Genomic DNA, 16915 nt, shown 5'->3' with positions numbered 1-16915 from the left:
GTGTCAGGTACTGGTTTATCATTTCACATATATTATCTCATCTAATTCCTTCAACTCACCTGTGAGAAAGGTGCTGCTTTGTCCCCATTTTGCAGAGGAGGACACTAAAGCTCAGAGGTGGACTTGCCCAAGCTCACCTGCTAGAAGATGTCTTTTCTACCTCTGTAGTACCAGCACCAACATAGAGCAGTGCCAGATATATTGAGCAATGGCTCAGTAGGTGGCCCTTGACTGCCAGTCTGGCTAAGACTCAGCATGGTGGGGTGACTGGGCTGATGTGGACCCAGGAAGTCCTCTGATCTTGGGTGTGGGCACGAGCCGTGCAGCCCCATGGAACCCCTGGTTGGGATGGTGGTCTGGGGGCAAGTACAAGGGTGATGCCAAGTGTGGCCTGCAGGTCACTTGTCCCATTTTGGGAGACCCCAGTGGGCTGGGAGGGGAGAGGAATGGACCTCGCTGGGCAAAACTGGCAAACCCTTCTCCCGGGCAGTGAATGATGCTAGTGGCCAAGGTGGACTCGGCCCATTGCTGGGGCTGGGGCTGCGGCTTTCCCAGTGCCTTGACAGAAAGGGACCAGAGCTATGGAGACCACCCAGACTTTTTGTCTGCAGAGAGCTCTGACATCCGCCTGGCCTCCCCAGCAGAGCCCTTGCCTGGGGCTGTCCAGCTGCGGGGGTGGGGTGGCGGTTGGGGCGCGGGGAGGGGGCTCTGTGCAGCCCAGCAGTGGGGAGATATCTTCCTAGCAATCAGCATCTGATAACACAGCCTGGTCTCCCCAGGGTGCCCCTGCCCCCTCTAAAAAGCATCTTCTCTTAATTAAAAAGTCAGACAGAGCCTTCTGTCTGGAAGGGACATTCCATGAGGAGGGGAAGCCACCAGAGAGGCCTCACCCTCTTCTTGGTCCTGCTGTTTCCATTTCCTATGGATACTGCACCCACCCCCCATCCCATCCCCCACCTGGCACCCCAGGCTTCTAGGTGTGAGAGAGCTTCGCACAAGGAGCCTGAAACACAACTGCCATTTCCAATGAGGCCTCTTATCTGCTGAGTGACCTGGACTCAGCTTCTTAACCTTCCAGCCTCTGATTCCTCATTCCTGTGAGGGAACACATGTGCTCCTCTACAGTTGCCATAGGATCTAGGGAAGTACGATGCTCTCAAAACTTTCAAGACTTTATACATGTGAGGTGAACACAAGTATAAAAAACCATAACGATGTTCATAAAAGGTTTCACACAGGCTCCCTCCCTTAGGCTCAGAAAACAATTTATAAAAGGAAAACTGCTAGATGCACAAAGATATTCACTGCAGCACAGAATATAAAAAACAGAAACTTCGTGATCTAGTAACCAACTCAAAGATAAGTCACGGTATATGATCTTTAAACGCAGCCATGTTAAAGATGTCATTTCCAAGGCTGCCCCGATGCGGGAACGTGTCTGCCTGGTCATGGTAAGTGAAGGAAGCAGTGGGCCATATTCCGTGCACACCGATTTCTGCTCTGCAAACATGGGTGTGCGTGTGGACGAGGATCAGAGGGGGGAAGAGAAAATGGAACCAGTTGAGAGTGGGCATGCGGGATAATGGATGATGGCTTTTCTTTCACAAAATGTCCTTTAATATTCTTGCAGTGCTGTTTGAACAATAAATATATGTCAGAAAAACAAACCAAAAAAAATCTTAAAGCAAAGCCAAATGTAAAATCCAAAGTGTTTCCACTCTTCTCAGTTCAGATGGATCCAGTTCCCGGACTCCTCAGCCTCCCGAGAACCCCACATCCCCGGCGTGTACACAGGAGGCCATGCAGCTCACTGTGCAGCCCGGGCCTCAATCTTCAGCCTACGTGGTATGGTGTGTGAGATGTCAGAACTTGGCTTCATCCTTTCATTTTCCCTTTTGCCCCTTCTCGTGCCACATGCTTAAGGCCCTTTCTGTTCAAAAGACAGTGGTTTCAGCCGGGTGCTGTGGCTCACGCTTGTAATCCCAACACTCTGGGAGATCAAGGCTGAGAGACAGCTGGAGTTCAGGAGTTCAAGACCAGCCTAGGCAACACGACGAAACCGCCTCTCTACAAAAAATTTTAGAACAATAAATTAGCTGGGCATGGTGGTGTGCACCAGCAGTCCCAGCTACTCAGGAGGCTGAGGAGGGAGGGTCGCTTGAGCCTGGGAGGTTGAGGCTGCAGGGAACCGAGATCACACGACTGCCCTCCAGTCTTTTGTGCCCTGTCTCAAAAAAAAAAAAGTGGTTTCTGTCATTTCTGCTTGTCACCAGACTCTAGTTAGAGGTTCTACATCCTCGGTTATGAAAATTCTTTCACTTGCAGTTGTACTGAGACCTGCCAAGGATGCCTAGTACATTTCCTCACAGGGACCAGTTGTGATTGATTGGTTGTGGTTGCCAAGAAGCACAAGAAACAGTGCTGAAATAGATCAGTTATGTCTGCCGTGGGCCCTAGACAGAGGAATGGTATATGTCCTGTGGTATTTGCAATTCCAGAATAGACAGGTACTCAGCGCAGGGCTTGGACATCTGGGCTTTCATCTCAACCCTGCCAGTGCTTCCCTGGAGAACCTTGGGTACTGTACAGCTTTGTCATGTGTGTAAGGAAAAGCAGAGGCTCCCCGTTCTCCAGGCTGTGTGCTGGTGTGGAAAGAGGATAGACTTTGCAGTCTCATAGACCCCGGCAAGAATCCCAGCTCCACCGTTTACTTGTGATTTGACCTTGGGCAATCTGTGTAAGCTATGGAGCCTGGGTGTTTACACCTTTAAGTTAGAACTCAGATAGCCTGAGTTATAAAAATTAGAAATAGTAAATAGACACAGTGCCCAGTCTACTGCTGGCACACAGTAGGTGTTAGGGTAGCTGTTATCCTGGCCACCTGTGACATTCAGAGGGGTTGGTGGTGCCGTTCAGCCAGATGGCATGGAAGCAGGCCATGGAGCTGCCAGGCTGCCACCCATGAGGCTGTGTGTTTCTTTATTTCCTCCTGGCCCACAGTTACACATGCACGCCTTCACCGTGCCCTCCCGGACTAATGACACAGCTGCTTGAGACAGGATTCATTGAAAGACAGGGACAAAAATGATGTTTCACTTGATTGTGCAATTGTAAGTTAAAACACTCCATATTATAATCAACTAATAACATTTGCTAATTACTAACTGCTGTATATGTTGTTAATTGTGTGCAATTTAAAGTAAGATTTAAGAAAAATAGATATCCAGAGGTGATTAAGTACCTTACTAATTGTTAATTATTCCCCGTCCCTGCTTCACGGAGTCCTGCTTTACCTCTAGGCCTGAGGAAAGCAGCCTCCTAACTCACCTGGCATCCTGGGGCCGGGGACTTGTGTGGGGCTTGTCTTCAGCTCTGGGCTCCATGTCCAGTAGAAGGAGGGAGGGATGCAAGAGGGAGGGATGCAGGCGTGCTTGTAATTGTTTAGTGTACCCAAACAATTCCACTCTTGGTCAAACTAACTCTCACATACAAGTTCCATGTCCAAACACTGTTATGACATTGCTCCTTCACAGATCTGTAGTCAGATGATAGCCAGTGGGTCCACCCATCCATTCATTTAATTACTCATTCATGCAAATTCAGCAAGGATTGGCTGAGCCCACACTCTGGGCCAAAAGTTCTGGGCTGTGGAATTGGAGCAGTTCAGGTCTGGAAGGTCCCCAGGGATTGTGTATTGCGAATTAGCAGCTTGAGGACCAAAGGCAGCTCTTTCACAGGTTTTGTTTGGCTTGCAGAGTGGTTTTTAAATGTTCTTAAATTATTATCAGCATTTAGAAATGAGAGGATTTTGCAGAAAATATCTGATTCTTGGCTTTTCTTGAATAGTTTCAAGATCTGCCAATAGTAGGTCTGCATCCTCAACTGGCAATACTTGGTTGCAGCTGAGGGATATCCAGTCCATTTTAGGCACACAGGCAAGCCCTTAGCACTTTGCCACAGTTTCCACCATGCCCTATTGCACGACGCCTGGCCTACTTCATTCATTTGTGTGACCTGCCTGGCTCCTTGTAGGCATTGGAGTTTGTGACACCTAATCTCCCTCAACTCTTCTTAGAGTAGTGACTAAAGAATTAAGGACTGTGTCCATCGTAAATCTTACAGTCTAACAAAAGACAAGGTAGAAAAACATGGGCATGGAACATGGAACTGAGATCCACACATAGAAATGAGAATAATTCACTGAATATTTTGATGTCGTGGGGTTGTGGTAAATCAAAGCCAGCTGCGTGGAGGAGAGGATGTGAAGCCGTGATGTGCGTACTGCAACCTCTGCTGGAGAACTGTCGATGCCTTTTGGATGTGGAAAAGGGAGCAAGGCTTGCACAACCACTGATTTCCTGGGAAGGGCCCAAGGTGAGGGGCTGGGGGTGGAGCAGGAAGTCCCTCCCCTTGAGAAGATATCTCTAGGTCCTGTGGGAGGATCTCACTGTTTCTGGGAGACTCAGTCAAGGGTGACAAGTTCAAGTGTGGAGACTCCAGATTGTTATCAAAATAGAACTGAGGGGTCAGAGTCAGCAGAGTGCAATGGGCAAGGCCCGCCCCTGATTGATTTCCACCTCACCCACACAAGGGCCGACTTGATAGAGAACTTTTCCACCTTCCCTGGGCCCACTGTCCCTATCTGTGTGTGGCAGCCCAGCCCCTCTGACCTGTGCTGGAGGCCTGGCCAGGAAACTGTTCAGCCTGAGAACAATGGCTGCCCTTGGCCTGAATCTGTAAAATTGGGACTCCAGTCTCTACCAGCAAGACCTACCCCCAAGGTTTCCTCACTCAGGACTTGATTCTGACCCCAACCTGGAAGCGACAGGGGCCCACGGAAGTAAGAAAATGTGCAATTTGTCCCAACAGTTCAAAGCTGATGGCTTAAATCTGTACTATTTCACTCAAAAGGTCACCCAGCCCTGTCCAGCCTGCTCTGCTTAGCTCAGCTCACCCTGAGCCCTGCCTGTGTTCTTTGTGGGTTCCAGGATTTTAAGGGCTCATCTGAGAGGCAGGGCAACAGGGTGATTAAGGGCCTGGTACTGGTTCAGAGCAAGCGAAGCGTCCTCTGAATTGACAGCTGCTCCCCCACTGCTCACATTATGACCTGAGCTCTGCTCCCCATCAGATCAGTGGTGGCATTAGATCTTCACAGGAGTGAGAACACTATTGTGAACTGTGCATGTGAGGATCTACGTTGCACACTCCTTATGGGCCAAGGTGGAACAGTTTCATCCTGAACCCATCCCTCCCACCCCGAAAAACTGTCTTCTAGGAAACCAGTCCCTGGTGCCAAAAAGTTTAGGGACTGCTGCCCTAGAATCAGCCTGCCCCTCGCCAGCTTGGGAGGCAAGGCAGGAGATGCTGCCTCTCTCTGTCTCAGCCTCCTGATGTCCACCTTAAAAGGCTTGTAAGGGTTAAACATGGTAATACCTGTGAAGCATTAAGATTGGCGCCTGGTTGGCTGGGCGCGGTGGCTCATGCCTGCAATCCCAGCAGTTTGGGAGGCCAAGGCAGGCGGATCACGAGGTCAGGAGTTCGAGACCAGCCTGGCCAATATGGTGAAACCCTGTCTCTACTAAAAATACAAAAAATAGCCAGGCGTGGTGACGCATGCCTGTAGTCCCAGCTACTCAAGAGGCTGAGGCAGAAGAATTGCTTGAACCCGGGAAGCAGAGGTTGCAGTGAGCCGAGATCATGCCACTACCCTCCAGCCTGGGTGACAGAGCGAGACTCCGTCTCAAAAAAAAAAAAAAAAAAAGATTGGTGCTTGGCACATGAGAATAGCTCTTATTAGCCATTCTTTTGGTTAGAACACAGTGGGCAGTATCATACGCTTCTGTGATTGGATGCCATTATTTCTGACTTCATAACCATAACAATTGTCATAGCTATATTTATTGAGTGCTTACTCTAAGCCAGGGACAGTGCTAAATATCTTACTTGTATTCTCTCATTTACCACCCAAATCCAGTGAGGTAGATACTCTTATCACCCCCATTTTACAGAGGATACTGGGCTCAGAGAGGTTAAGCAGCTTGCCCAAGTTCACACAGCTAGTAAGTAGTAAAGTAGAAATTTGAACCTGTGACTGTTTGGCTCCAAAGCCTATACTCTTATCCAGGATTCTGGGCAGTTCCCCATTCCTTCTAAGTAAAAGGAAGAACAGTGAAACTACGAGACTGTGTGCATGTGTCTAGTTGAAGTTCCTCCTAAGATAGGCAGTGTCTGGATGGGGTTCGTGATCAGTCCTCACTGCGGGACTCTGGGAGCCAACTTCAGGCAAGAGACGAGCGTGGTCTGAACTTAGCCCAGGAATGAGGCCACATGGTCCTCAAAGGAACTTGAAAGGGCTCATTGCAGGTTTTCCTTCTCAGCAGTCTAACCGTCTCCCCCTACCACTAAGTCTTGTTGACTCTTAATTTGCTTTTCCAGCTGAAGCAATAAATGTAAAGGTTAAGAAAGAAAGCTTTAGGGTGTAGCTGATTCCAAAGGCTCTGCCAATTTACCAGCTGTGTGACATTGGACAAATTACTTAACTTCTCTGCACAGCCACAAGAGCCCCACCTGCGAAACAGCGCATAATAGTACCGAAACTGCCTGTCAGGGCATGTCTTTGGGGCTAAGGGCATGCCTGGATTTCAGTTATACGACTATGGGCCAGAACTTTGACCTCTCTGTGGCTCAGTTTCCTCCACTGTTAGGTGTGGACAATAGCACAGCTTGTATAGTTACCTATAGGGCTACTGTGAAGAGGAAATGATATGTGTAAGGTGCTTGGCGCTGGTTAGAGGTTAGCATGATGCCAGACCAAAATGGGTTATTAATATTAGGTTGATGCAAAAGTAATTGCAGGTTTTGCCATTCCTTTTAATGGCAAAAACCGCAATTACTTTTGTACCAACATAATAAATGTGACTTTAAAACCAAAAAGCTCATCATTCAGAGATACAGGCCTAGTTGTCAAAGCAAGACCTATGAAGCCTGCAGCCCCTCCCAGGCCTCTGAGGGGTGGCATTCGGCATGAGTCTGACCTGAGCTGTGACCCTTTCCCAGCCCCTCCTCTCTGCTCCTCCGGCAGTCGCCGGGCAGGGCCCTGGCCAGCAGAGCCATGATGTGACGTTTGAGCTTCCCCAGGCAGGGCCTTGCACAGGAACACTGGCGAGATCCGGTGTCAGGAAGAAGTCCCAGGTCAGAGGTGTGATGCCCGGAGACTTGTCTTCCTTCAGGGACCTGAGCGACACCTCAATGGAAGAAAGCAGCCCTGGCTTGGGACTCAAGGGCTGGGGGCTGGTGGTCAAGGGTCTTGTCGGGACCACTTGCCCCTCCCAGTCCAGTCGCTGGTCACAAGGCCCAGAGCCACAGGCCGGGGAGCTGCCCAGAGGGCTGTAGCCAGAGGAGCCTGGAGTTTGGGAATTCTGTGCAAGCTTCCAGACAGCACATTTCCTTTCTGCATCTCAGTCCCTTACTCAGAAAATGGGGCTGCTGACTCCTACTCCAGCCTTTCAGGGCTGTTTTATGGCTCAAATGAGAAAAGGTAAAACAAAGCCCTGAGAAGGAAGAAGCACTGAATGTCAGCCACAGAGTGCCCCCAGGCAGGAGCTTGCTTGGGAGTGGATACCAACGTGGGACCAGCCTCACCCCAGGACCAGAGGCACACCCGGCTCTAAGCTGGACGGAAGGCAGAGTCAGGGGGCCTACACCTGGTGGGCAGCGTGGGGGCTGCAGTCTCACTCTGGGGTTCCCAGCCTCAGTCTGCAGGAAGCAGTAGGCGCAGTGACCAGCAGATGAGCCCTGCTCCAGGGAAAAGCTGCCACAGCCCCCAGCCTCAGGATGAAGTGTCAGGGGACTCGGATGGGGCGGTCTCCTGAGCTAGAAAAGAAGCCCCCAGGGTCAGGGACAGTGGGTGACCTTCACAGCCTCCTGCACAGCAGCCATGCATATAGCTGGTGTTGAGCAGGTGTTGAAAGCGGGCATGAGGGAAACACAGCTCCAGTGTGCCAGGATACAATCTTCTTTACCCCCTCATACTGCACTGAGCCGTGCTTCCAAGCACCTGCCTTCTGCTGAAGAATGAGAAGAATAATTCTGAGGAACTCAGCCACTTCCTGCTCAACCCTTAGCCTTTCAGGTTCTCATCAGCTGTCGAGACACCATTCCCCTCTCTCCCTTTCATTCACCCAGAATTACAGCTGGGTGGGGCAGGGGCACGGGGGTGGCCTGGCACCATCTTCTGTCTGGGTTGTCATTCCTCTCGCCAGGGGCTGGGCATCACCCTCCATCCCCCTGGGCAGAACCTTGCAGCCAGGTCCCCCATGCCCTCCTTGCCTGTGGCCTTCTGCGGCCATTTTCATGAGCCCCAGGGCTGTTATCCCCCATTCCAAGGGATATGGGACTCTGGCATCAAGGGAGCTGCAGGGGTGGTAAGGGGATATCCTGTCCCTCTGCCTGCTCCAACCGTCTCACCAGAGCCATCTCCACGAGGGCTCCAGGCCCCAGGCATGTACCCTCACCCATTGCTAGCTAGGCTGGGGAACGGCTTCCCTGGAAACACAGGACTGCATTGGGAAGGAGAGGAGGCCGGAGGGACTTGAAGGTTTTGTTGGGAGGAGAAAGGGAGAATGGATGCAGAGGAGGTAACCAAGAAAGTCTGCTACTCAGGCACACCGTCCTGTGTCCACAGAGAGGAGTAACCCTGGGTGCTGGGCATCTGAGCCTCCCCCATCCCACCAGCCCTCAGGCACTTGCCAAACAATGTAAGGAGCAAGGAAGTGAAGGGGGCACCTCCAGATTGAAAGCAGGGGTTAGCCAAGGGCAGAGTGTCAAGAAGCCCCTGGAGCCGGACCAAGTGCCCCGCCAGGCTGCCAGGTGTGAAGTCCACTTCCATGGAGTTTACAGGAAGGTGGCCACTCAGGTTGCTGTCAGGTGGCTCCAGGGATGGCAGTGGCATAGCTCTAGTGTGGGGTCCTCTGAGGACCTCCTGGGGCCAGGGCATGAACTAAGCTGGAGGGAATCTTACTGGCTCCTGTCCCTTCCTTGCTCGCACCTTCCAGTCTCTCTGCCAACCTTAACAGCTGAACAGGGATAGGAGAGAGGGCTGCAATCAACGTTAGTCCCCATGCCTGGTATGAGATGTGTCTGGGGAGTTCAGGACACCAGCCTCTCCACCTCCATCTCTGCCACTCCCCAAGGCTAGACTCAGTCCTGCCTGATTAGTTAGAAAAGGGTCCTCCTGCTTCGTCTACTTGCTTACCCTGAGTCTCACCTCCAGATGGCTCTAGTTTCCAGGATGACTAATAGGTTCCATATCATGTGCCAATTTCTGCTGATTGATAGTGGCTGTGTTGCAAAGAATTGAGAACCCTTGTCTAGGCTCATTAAGGAGCTGTGATTGATTATCAATGTCAGCCATGAGTGCAGGCAGAGAGACTGTAGGTGTGTGTGATTTAAACTGCTGCCCACTTCTCCCAGGACCTGTTACACCCCATCAACTTGGGCTGGAAAGGTCTGGGGGTGTCTTGTGGCTGAGAGATGTCATCATAGGACAGATGTGAGCTGTGGCGTGCTGGCGAACGTTTAAGAAGTGGCTCTTGGGGTAAGGTGGGGCTGCTTTGTAGCTTTTGCCAATTTCTGTGGTGTGAATACTCCACCACGGCCAATTTCCAACTGCCAGTGTGAAGTCACTGGGCGCCAAGTTAGGAAGAGATGCCCACAGTTGGCTCTTGCAAGACTGCACAGGTTGGCTCTGAGTAGTCAGACATTTTTCCTAAGAAATGTAAAGCGTCTCAAAGCTTTGCTAATGGTGGGCTATTCTGGGAATAGCACTAGACCAGGATTCAGGATCATTTACCAGCCGTGAATAATAGGCAAGTTGCATCCTTCTCAGAGCTTCAGTTTTCTCATCTATAAAATGGGAGCTGGGTTGTGGTGAACTGTGATGTAAGGAAGTGCTTTATCAGTCACAAAGCATGATTTGTCAACCATGCTCCTGGGGCATCAAATAAATTCAGATGGTCTACCCCAGAAATCTGCCTCAGACCTCCCTAGAAAGTCAGGGTTTGGGCCATAGGGCTGTACGAGACAGGGCTTGGGTGTTCTCTTTGAGGTTAACCCCAGAAGACACAGGCTGCCTTAAAGCTCACCAGTGTCCCTTCACAGGCCCTCATGCCTGCCCCTGACAAATTGCTTTTCATGGCTTTTAAAGCTACTCGTGTTTCCCTTCTTCACTGCTCTTTGAGGCAGAGGCTATTCCTTTTATTTCTCCATGTGCCTCCTTCAAGCTTTGGGGGCCCATGGTCCTGGGAGGCAGGCAGACCTGGGGCCAAGTACCAGCCCAGTGATGCATGTGTTCTGCAGCCTTGAATGCACCATAAACTCTCTGGGCCTCAGCTTTTTCATCTGTAGAGTGGGAACAATAACCAACAATACGTCACTGGGTTGTTGGGCAGACCGAGTGAAATAAGGGTCTTAGCATAGTGTCAGACAGAGTACATGCTCAATAGATGAATAACAGACAAATTACTATTTGTCCTGATGAGGTCTTGGGTGGAGGTGGAACAGGCCAAACTGTAGAAGAATGGGATCCCAAGAGTTGGCAAACCACAGGTCGGTGAGGGCTGGGCCATGGGTGAGGGCGTGCGTCATAGGGACTGAGGCACAGGGGGAGCCCTGAGGCAGATCTGGTGCCATTAGTCCAGCATGGGGTTTCTCATCCTCAGCACTATTCACATGTGGGACTAGATGAGTCTTTGTGGTAGGAGGCTCTGTGCATTATCTTTTTAGCAGCATCCCTGGCCTGTACCCACTACAGACCAGTAGAAGCTTCCCAGTTGTGAAATCAGAATGTCTCCAGACATTGTCAACTATTCCCTGGGGAGCCAAATTCCCCTGAGCTGAGAACCCCTGCTCCAGCAGGCAGAGTGTAACCAATATCATTAGTCACCCAAGGTCTGAGGGGAGCCCATGATGCAGAGCACCTGTCCTGGCAGAGATGGGTGGGTCGGGCATGTGGCAGAGCTGGTGGCAGGTGGTCAGCTGCAGGCACCAGGAGGCATGGGTGCGGGCTAGGACCCCAGCTTCTGGGAGCCCAACGGTCAAGCAGAGTCAGAAGATGGCTCAGATGACACTGAACTTGGGAACACCCTGCCACTCTTGATGCCCCCTGTCCAGGACCAGGACTGGATCCAGAGACTGGGTGGCACCAAGTCTAGGGTCGAGGGGTAGGGGACTTACCTGACCACTTTAGAAGGGGCTGAGGGCCCAGCTGCCCCTTCCACCCCTGAGAACTTCATGACCCCCAGCCAGGAGAACACAGGCTTTGCAGCAAGAGACGCCAGGTTCACATCCAGGCCCTACCATATGGAAATAAAAGTTAAACAATCAACTGAGGCCAGGCATGGTGACTCATGCATATAATCCCAGCACTTTGGGAGCCCGAGGCAGGCAGATAGCTTGAGCTCAGGAGTTTGAGACCAGCCTGGGCAACATAGTGAAACTCCGTCCTTACAAAAAATACAGAAATTAGCCAGGTGTGGTGTGTGGTCTCAGCTACTCAGAAGGCTGAGGTGGGAAGATTGCCTGAGCCCAGGGAGGTTGAGGCTGCAGTGAGCCATGATTGCACTACTGTACTCCATCCTGGGCAACGGAGTGAGATCCTATCTCAAAAAATAACAATAAGTTAAATTAAATTAAATTAAATTTTTTAAACTTTAAGAATCAGATGCCATCATCTAAGAGCAAGGTGACCACCTTAGGCAGGTTGCTTAATCTCTAAGCCTCAGGTTCCAAGTCTATGGAAGGGGTGATAATGTCAACTTCACAAGGTTGTTGTAAAGACGAAGTGCGGTGTTATAGTTACCATGCTTAGCACTGTGTCTATGTCTGCCGCATAATGAGCACTCAGTAAATGTTGATTGAATGAATGAAAGAATGAAAAAATGAATCCTCCTACAGCAATCCTTTCTTCCTTAAACCCTCATGTTTGTTTTAGTTCTCATCTCTGGAATTTCTCCAGCTTTCTAACATAGGAAACTGTTGGCTTCTCAGCAGGAGGAAATGAGTTATTCATCTCTGTATCATCAGAGCTTTGCATCAGGCCTGGTAGATAATAAGTGCTTAAAAAAATGAAGTTTTCCTTCCTCAGAGGACAATGAGTATACTTTATTCATCTTTAGAGAGCCATAGCCCAGCACAGTGACTCACACAGTAGGCATTGTTAAGTGTTTGTTGAATGAACGAACATACAAAAAGTGGTTGAAAAAAAGGCACGACCCAGAATGCTACCCCAGAATTCTTCATGGGGGTCCATCCCTATGTGTCCATTTTGGGGAAGCATGGCCGCCTTGCTCGGAGGAGGTGGGTCAAACCCTGGGGGAGAACAGTAGTGGCCTCAGCAGGTAGCTGAGGCAGTGACAGACATAGAGGCAGTGACAGACATCAGCAGGGAGGTCTCAGGCAGAATGTCCCCACCCTGGATGGCGGTTGTGACCCTCTCCTCACAGCCCTGCTTGCGGGCTGCTTAGCCCGCCTGAGGGGGCTGGGACAATCATAGTTCTCCCTGCTGCAAGAAACAGGTTCCTCCTGAGGAAGCAGCAGATGCATAGGTAGAGTCCAGGTGTCTTCCTCCTCTCTCAAGATGTGGTAGTGTGGGCTGTACCTCAGCAGGATCAGCATGAGATATGGTGTGTTCTGTGAGGAAGACCCCAGGATGGGGATTCAGGAGACTGAATGCTGGTCCCACCACCATCACCTGCCCACAACGTGGCCCTGGATGGTCACGGATCTCCCCGGGCCTCTCTCTCTCCATCTGTACTGTGGGGACTTGGTAGTGCCTTGGAGTGACTCCATCCTTTGGTGCCTGGCCAGGGTAATGGGCACAGCCAAGTGGCCCACATGGAAGAGCAACTAGTGACATCCAGGCACTGCTAGATTTTGCAAAGCTGTCAGCTCCCCAGTGTCTTAGAGCTGCCAGGCATTGAACACAGCATCAGGGGAAGCATCTGCTTGGAAACTCAGGGCTGTCCCAATGCAGGCCTGTTTGATGAAAGTTGGCAGGGGCAGGACGGCAGTTGGGTTTTCCAAGGCACCTGAAGATTTTCCAAGGGGACTCATGAAGACCATCCTTAACAGGGGAAAAAAGGTGTGTGAGAGAGAAAGTCGTCTTTTATAGCACCCGTATAGCTCTTCCCCTTCTATGGCACAGCAATAGCTCACAAAGAGGATTTTCCTGTTTCTGAAATCCCTGTAAGGGACAGGTATGGGGAGCGGCAGCCTGGCTGAGCTTGGAAGAGCCAAATTCCCTTGCATAAGACAAAGGTGCCTGTAAAAGACAAATTAGAGGGTTGAGTCTAGAGAAGGGGGCTGGAGGCTGACCATGACAGGCATCCCAGGAGGAGGCCTGGAGAGGACTTGGTCTGCAGGCAATTGCGGGATGGGGGGTAGGTTGCTTTCTGAATGAGAGACAGAGAGAGAGGCACTGTAGAGAAGGGTCCAGAGCTCTACCATTTATTAGCTGCTTGGCCCTGGGGCCTCAGTTTCTTCATCTGCAAGGCGGGAATGATAGAACTTATTGCATAATGGAAAACCCCTCGAATTGTGCCTGGCACCTAATAAGGAGCATAGAGGTGTATGCAGTGACAGTGGTGGTGGCAGTCGTGGTGATGTAAAAACCCTCAAAATCTTCAGTAGAATTTATATCCCCCAGGGGTGGACCCAGCAAACTGCTCCTCCTGCCACCCAGCTGAGCCTTGAGTCTTGCGCCAGCTACTTGGCTGCATCTGGTGACACCTATGCAGCAGAGAGTGCTAACAACAGGCAGGGCTGCCCTCAGAGCTCCAGCCTGTGTCACTGGGGACATCTCAGAGCTCCAGCCTGTGTCACTGGGGGCCTCACCAGAGCCTGCCACAGTGGGAGCCAGGGCCCCGTCAGGCCTGGCAGGCGCAAGGCATCTGCCCTCCATGTGGCTGAAGCATCCCAAAATTGCCACAGGCTGAATTTTGTCACCAGCCTGCTTCTCATGCAGAGGACATCTCCCCCAGCCAGGAGGCACAGATTTCCCAGCTGAGCTGGCCCCTCTGGCAGGCTGCGCGCAGGGGATATTTTCAGATTCTGGGTGACGTTCCTCTGCCACTCAGCCTAATGGCTCCCAGATGCTCCCCCTGCTCCGTGCTCCCTCCCGCTTGTTCTGGGCCCTGCATGCAAGGCCCGGGCCTGGGGCTTGCTCACCCAGGCTCTACACCTCTTGGCTTTTTCTGTTGCTTTTAATCTAAAACATTGTGTTTCCCTTAACATGACGGCGTGAAAGAGGCTGTTTCCTCCTGGACGGTGACCAGGGCAGAGAAGCCGACAGATAAAGGAGGAGAGAAGGAAGCCGGCTCTGGGAACGGGAGGAGCACAGGGAAACATAGGAGCCTTTATTGGCCGAGCATAAAAGAAGCAACAGGAGTCGCAGCTGAGTTAACGTGGCCAGGGCACTAGGGGCCGGGCAGACGCACCAGGCCCAGCTGGGAATCGCCGGGAGGGCGGGGTTTCGTGGCTCATGTTCCGCAGAAGTGCCTTTCCTTCCCTATCTTTCTGGGGCTGCTTTTCTAAACCTTCCCTCCTGCTCCCCACCCCTACTCCTTTTTTCTCCCTCTCGGAACACTTGAATTTGTCATTCTTGGCTGTTGCCAGTAATGAGATAGGGCTGCTGCTGCGGCCGTGGGAGGGAGGTGGGGAGTGGACACCAGAAAGAGAAAGAAACAGAGAGAGGCATGGAGGAGGGTGGGGCCGGAGCCCGAGAGGGGGCTTTGAGAAAGAGGCTGTGGGTGGCAGACCCTGGAGGGGTGAAGTGCCTAACTCACTGCTAAACAGAAACCAGGACGGGCCGATGGGCCTCAGGCAGGGTGCACAGTGGCCATCCACGCCCGCCCTTGCCTGCCTGCTGGCCCTCCCTGACGTGGCACAGTGAGGACATGGGCATGCTAACGATCCTCATCTCTACAGGATCTGTTATTTCCACCTTTCTCAGTGTGCCTCGGTGCCTGCTGTCCCGTGTTCTGCAAAGCAGCCTTGTACACAAGTTCAGGCAGGTCCCGAAGAGCCCATTTTGTGAGGTGGGAAGCTGAGGCAGAAGGGCCACCAGCAGGTCCCCAGCAGGGCTGAGCCTGGGGCCCAGACCTCTGGATTTCTCATCCAATTATGAAAATATGGAGATGAAATAAAGGGGGAAGAGATTATATTGGTGAAAGTGGGCCAGGAAAAGACAAACTTCGAAGACCAGATGGAAACCCCTCCGCTGATGAATCCTTGGACACTGCTTCCAAGGCGGCCTCCCCACCGCCCCCTACAGCAATGACACTGACCTAGGCATTTTCTTTCTCTCTTTCAGGACCTCCTGTAAGTACTCAAGCTGAGGGTCTCATGCATCTGAAAGGCCTGTGTCACCTGCCGGTAACGGGGTTCTGGGTGGGGGCACTGAAAGCTGGGCCCCTGCTGTCTTGTGGGGGGCCTGTGCAGGCTCCTGAGGGGTCCCTCCAGAATGCCTCTTGTGGTGAGGAGGCTACCATTTTGCTTTTCACCCACCTCTGCACCCCTCCAGGGCAAGACAATGGCTGCCCCCAGGGCAAAGCAGGCCCCAAATTTCAATATAAAAGAGTGGCTTTCCGTCTAATTAGCTCAGTTCCTTTGTCCCCAGAGAAGCTATTGGAGTCAAAAAAAAAAAAAAAAAAAAAAAAGCACCAGGTATTAGAGGAAAAGAAATCATCTCTCCTCAGTTCTATTCCTTGAAAGGTCTCAGAAAACAGGTCATCAAGCTGGCTCCAAGCGTGGTCTGCTCCAGAGGACTCACGTCCACACCCCTGAGTGGGCAGCTCCATTCTGGCCACTTTGGGCAGGTGGTGGTGGTGGTGGCAATGTTTATGTAAGACAGAGCGGTGTCAGCCGGTTAGACTGGGAGACAGCACATAAATTATAGGCAGCATGCCGCACTCCTTCCTGGCCTTGCTAGGAAGCCCAGGGTGGGGCGGGGAGTGGAGCCACTTCCAGAGAACCTGAGAAGAGCTCAAGGAGACTGCCTCCCTCAAGTAATGGATCCAGAGAACAGGAGCACCTGCCTTTGATATCCCAACAAAAGACCAGAGGGCGCTGGGGGAGCTGGAGATAGGAATTGAAAGGGCCCAGCCCTCGCATCAGATCTTTCTCAAGGTTGCTGAAATCAACCCTATCATCATCCCTGCCTTGGAGAAGTCATTTCCATAGCTGTTTTCCTCTTGATGTGTACCTGTGGGAGCCGCCTGCTTCATTTTCAGTAAAGGCCATTATCGAAGACTCCATTTGTGCCCTGAAAGGCCCTTGCACCCACGCTGAGGATCCCATGGCCCCTGACACATCACAGTGAGGCAGGACCTGTCATGTCATTACTTGAAAGGAAGGATAATTTATTATGGCACATTTGGTGTGTCAGATCTTAATTCCTATCATCCATCTTCCAAAATAAACTCTGCCATAGAGAGCTTTCACCTGTGGGAAATGTGCTGCTTTTTCCTGTCTCATTCTGAGGAAGCCACAAGAGCCCTCAACTGCCCCCACCCTGCCTTGGGGCCTCCTGCACACACCTCACCCCCAGGGGCAGGATGCTACAGCCTCCTGCACACACCTCATCCCCAGGGCCAGGATGCCAGGACAGCTCTGAGTCCCTGCCTGACTTGAGGGTCCTTTCCTCAATAGGAATTTTGCATTCTGAGAGCTTGTGCTGGCCCGACCCAGGGACTGTTCCCAGACCCCTTTGGGTCTGTGCTGAAGGAGCCCATGATGGGAAGGGGATGATCCTTCACTCAGTCTCTGCCCACAGAGTGAAGAAGAAAGGCCCGGGTAGCTTTCCCCACATTCTGAGCCCAGCTCAGAAGAAGAGCCCTGAACCTTTGCCCAGTGCTGGCTG

The 16915-nt window shown here is 51.7% G+C and overlaps 1 protein-coding gene across 6 annotated transcripts in view; it reads left to right on the top strand.

Annotated features, from left to right (window-relative positions):
• Nucleotides 1–16915, top strand: part of COL13A1 (collagen type XIII alpha 1 chain) — a 156156-nt gene that overhangs the window by 50394 nt on the left and 88847 nt on the right. For all 6 annotated transcript variants that reach the window (XM_063727362.1, XM_063727364.1, XM_063727361.1 and 3 more), the window contains exon 3: nt 15368–15375. In XM_063727362.1, coding sequence (XP_063583432.1) covers nt 15368–15375 — 8 coding nt within the window. The remainder of the gene's footprint in view (nt 1–15367; nt 15376–16915) is intronic.

This window comes from Pongo abelii, chromosome 8 (genome assembly GCF_028885655.2).
Source record: "Pongo abelii isolate AG06213 chromosome 8, NHGRI_mPonAbe1-v2.0_pri, whole genome shotgun sequence".
NCBI lineage: Eukaryota > Metazoa > Chordata > Mammalia > Primates > Hominidae > Pongo > Pongo abelii.
Note: the sequence above shows the minus strand (reverse complement) of the source record. Positions and strands in the feature narration are given on the sequence as shown.